The 3,274-nt window shown below is 46.1% G+C and overlaps 2 protein-coding genes across 2 annotated transcripts; one reads left to right on the plus strand and one right to left on the minus strand.

Moving 5' to 3' along the window:
- The first annotated feature begins 30 nt into the window (after positions 1-30).
- Positions 31-2,066, plus strand: LOC6589854 (rabenosyn-5). Its single transcript, XM_002014678.2, has 4 exons — positions 31-113; positions 170-1,016; positions 1,076-1,683; positions 1,741-2,066. The coding sequence occupies exons 2-4, from the start codon at positions 353-355 to the stop codon at positions 1,999-2,001; spliced, it is 1,533 nt and encodes a 510-aa protein (XP_002014714.1). The 5' UTR covers positions 31-113; positions 170-352; the 3' UTR covers positions 2,002-2,066.
- On the minus strand, positions 2,057-2,652 carry LOC6589853 (acyl-CoA-binding protein). The gene is made up of 3 exons (XM_002014677.2): positions 2,590-2,652; positions 2,402-2,516; positions 2,057-2,326 (listed from the first exon to the last, which is right to left on the minus strand). Exons 1-3 carry the CDS (start codon positions 2,602-2,604, stop codon positions 2,184-2,186), a joined length of 273 nt encoding a protein of 90 aa, XP_002014713.1. The 5' UTR covers positions 2,605-2,652; the 3' UTR covers positions 2,057-2,183.
- Between the last annotated feature and the right edge of the window lie 622 nt (positions 2,653-3,274).

Raw genomic sequence — 3,274 nt, forward strand, 5'->3', positions numbered from 1 at the left:
TGCGACGCGTCTGCTTCTTGCATTTCGGACACTCACCGCGAAGAGCTTTCGTTTCAAGTGTGCGCGGCTCCCAGTGAATGGCACCTCGTGGAAAGAAGCAGAGTTTGCAGCAGGTTTGATTATTTTGGTAAAATCATTATTTCAAATTTAATAAAAAATGTATTTCTAGGACTGCAGTCACGTCATTTAAGTGCTAGACTTTACCTGGATGTGGCCGGCAAGCCATAGCTAGTCATGACAATGTCCCACATCTAGAGGAACGGCCACAGTAATCTGTTTCGTGGGCGAGGGCATAACAAACACACACCCACCAAAAAATAGCCCAAATCTAGTGCTTACTCATCGTTTAAAAATGGCTAGTAATCCCTTTGACAGCGATGAGGATCAGAGTGCCGCCAGTGGGGAGATCCTAGAGGGTTTCCTCTGTCCCATTTGCCGGGCAGATCTGAAATCCATTGATGTACTCACGGATCATTTTGCGCGCCAGCATGCCGAGGAGGAGGATACCCTCAAGTCTGTGTTCAATATATTTGTGAAGGCCAAGAAGAAAATCCTTAATAACTTTGAAGATGAACGCGGTGCGGCGGCCTCCTCATCTTCGACAGCGGGCGGACCATCGGCCAATTCCAATGGAAACGGCGCTGACCAGCGGGTGCTGAGCAATGCTCGCTCCCGTTTCAATGTCTTTAACTACATGTCCAAGCAGCAGGTCGGCGCCGAGTGTTCGCACTTTGAGTACTTTCAATCTGTGCGCAATCCTCGCCTGGAACGCTACGCGAGTGAGACGAACAAGCTGATAATACGATTGCATCGGCTGTTGAAAGACTTGCCCTCGGATTCGGTGCAGCGCAAGCAGCACGAACAACAGACGGTGGCCTGGCTGGATGGCAGTTCGGTGAAGCTCTGCCCCAGCTGTGCCAAGAGTTTCCACATCGCCCGGAGACAGCATCACTGCCGTCTCTGTGGCGGCATTATGTGCAATGATTGTTCCAAGTTCCTAGCCCTAGAGAATGCCAGTAAGTGGGAGAACTCTTTGGGATCGTTCACCTGATTATAATTTTTTTCCGTTTTGTAGTGCAATTGGCCAGCCTCTCGACCAGTCGGAGCGAGCCATTGCAGCAGATGCATCAGGGTGACCGTGCCATACGCCTCTGCGAGCACTGCCTGTGGCTGCTGGACACACGACAGGACATGCACGAGAGCCGCACATGTCGCCCACTGCTCGTACAGGTCTATGAGCAGATCCGGCAGCTGCAAAAGGATGTCACCCCAGACCTGGACATGTATCTGAAGATCATCAACAGCCTGCACGAGGGGGAGACTATATTCACCATTTCGGATGCAAGCGCGTTGCGCGGCAAGATTGGCCAGGTGGCTGAGACCATGGATATGCGGAGTAAGCGCATTCTGGCCATTTACTGTGAACCCGGCAGTCGGGAGGAGTCTCTCAAGAAGGCCATTCGCCTGAGCTGCATCCAGGCCATCAAGGAGCGGATGTTGTCGCTGCCACCGCTGCCGGATGAGGCGCTTATCCAGCAAATACAAGAACGAAAGCGTATGGAGACGGAGCAGCGCATCCTCACCGAACAGCGGATGGCCATGGAGGCGTATGAGCGTTACGGCCTGGGTGCCACAATCATACAGTCGGGTGGGGGTCTGGAGAGCGGCAGCTTTGCTCAGGGGGTGAGTGTTATTGTGATGTATCTGGATTCCTCCACTAATTCCTATCACTTGTTTTAGTCGGATCTGCAATCCATTAACAACTGGTCTGCCCCGCAAGCCTCCACCTCAAAGTCCGGCCTGGACGATCCCCTCATTGAACAAATCAATATTATAAAGGGCTACATTAAGCAGGCACGGCAGGACATGAATTTCGAGGTGGTGGAAACGCTGGAGCTGAACCTACGCGAGCTGCAGCGCGAGGTTTACGAGAGACAGCGCAAGTCCCAGAACAGTGCCGCCTCGCCCGAGGTCGAACAGCAGCAGCAGAACCAGTCCTAAAACAGTATATATCTATGTTGTATATATGCATTCCCGCAAAATGACAAATTAAATATACATTTCAATGTGTGAGTATATTTTTTGTGCGGAAAAGACTCAAGACTTGTGCGTTTTACGACATGTGAGATTCCAAAATGCATTAATATAATAATATCATGATGTACGATAATTCGTATCCCATCCTAAGACTTTAGTCCTACGGAGGAAATCAATCCCTTAACTTTGGCTATATACGCGCCCTGCGCATCGGCATTACTCATTCCTTTGCGTGCATTCCAGGCCTCCCACTTCGCCTTGCTCTTAAAGTCCAAGAAACCGGGCTTGTCTACAGTATTAGAAGCCATAAAATGCATTAATAATTCATTGATTTTATCCAACAACTGTCCGTTCTCTCACGCACCGGTATTGCAATCGCCCACTGTGGCCTGCTTGAACAGGCTGTAGAGTTCCAAAAGGTCATTATCTGCGGGCGTGGTATTCAGATTCTTAACATCTTCGGCAGCTTGATTGAATTCCTGCAAGTGTACATCAAAAGAGAAGATATATAGAATAGGTGTTACTTAAGTCTGTATAAAATCTAACTTTTACCTGTAATTCGGCCATGATTTACGATTTTCGAGAGAGCGGAGAAATTTCTGTTGGGACACGACACGATTGTTCTTTTTCTGTAAAAGTAGTATATATTCTGGTATATTTTATCGTTAAAATATACCGTCCGACCCTCAGAAATATACCGTCTCATTTGAAAAATATACTGACGAATTCAAGTTCCATTATACATACTCCTTGATTTTAAAATTCCGTAGAATATTACTAGCTATATAGAACATTTAGATATGCCCACATCATTTTATCCGATTAACAAATCAATTTTCTTCATAGCTGGCCTATTCTAAATAATTGCTTTTATTGGATTTCTAAAATCTTTATATTAATTACGTTTTAAAACAGTATCTCATATTAAATTAACGAAATAGTGTATACAAATGGCCATACTCCGGTTGTCAAGCAACAAGTCTTCCAATACCAGCAACATTGCGATTGTTTTTTTTTTGTTGAACTATTTTTTTAAACCTTATTTAGTTAAAATACAATAAAAGCAAGTATTTAGAATAAGCTAGTTTCCGCCGTTCACCTCAAGTAGTTGAGCTATTTAAATAAAGGGGGCTTAAGTGGGCTAAGTTCGCTTTCTTATCGATATACGTTGTTGTTGAGCCACAAAAATTGAGGCAAAAGCGGTCACACTGAAGTCAAGCCGCTGCCGAAGAGATGT

Source organism: Drosophila persimilis, unplaced genomic scaffold (genome assembly GCF_003286085.1).
Source record: "Drosophila persimilis strain 14011-0111.01,24,50 unplaced genomic scaffold, DperRS2 tig00000191-arrow-pilon, whole genome shotgun sequence".
In the NCBI taxonomy this organism is placed as follows: domain Eukaryota; kingdom Metazoa; phylum Arthropoda; class Insecta; order Diptera; family Drosophilidae; genus Drosophila; species Drosophila persimilis.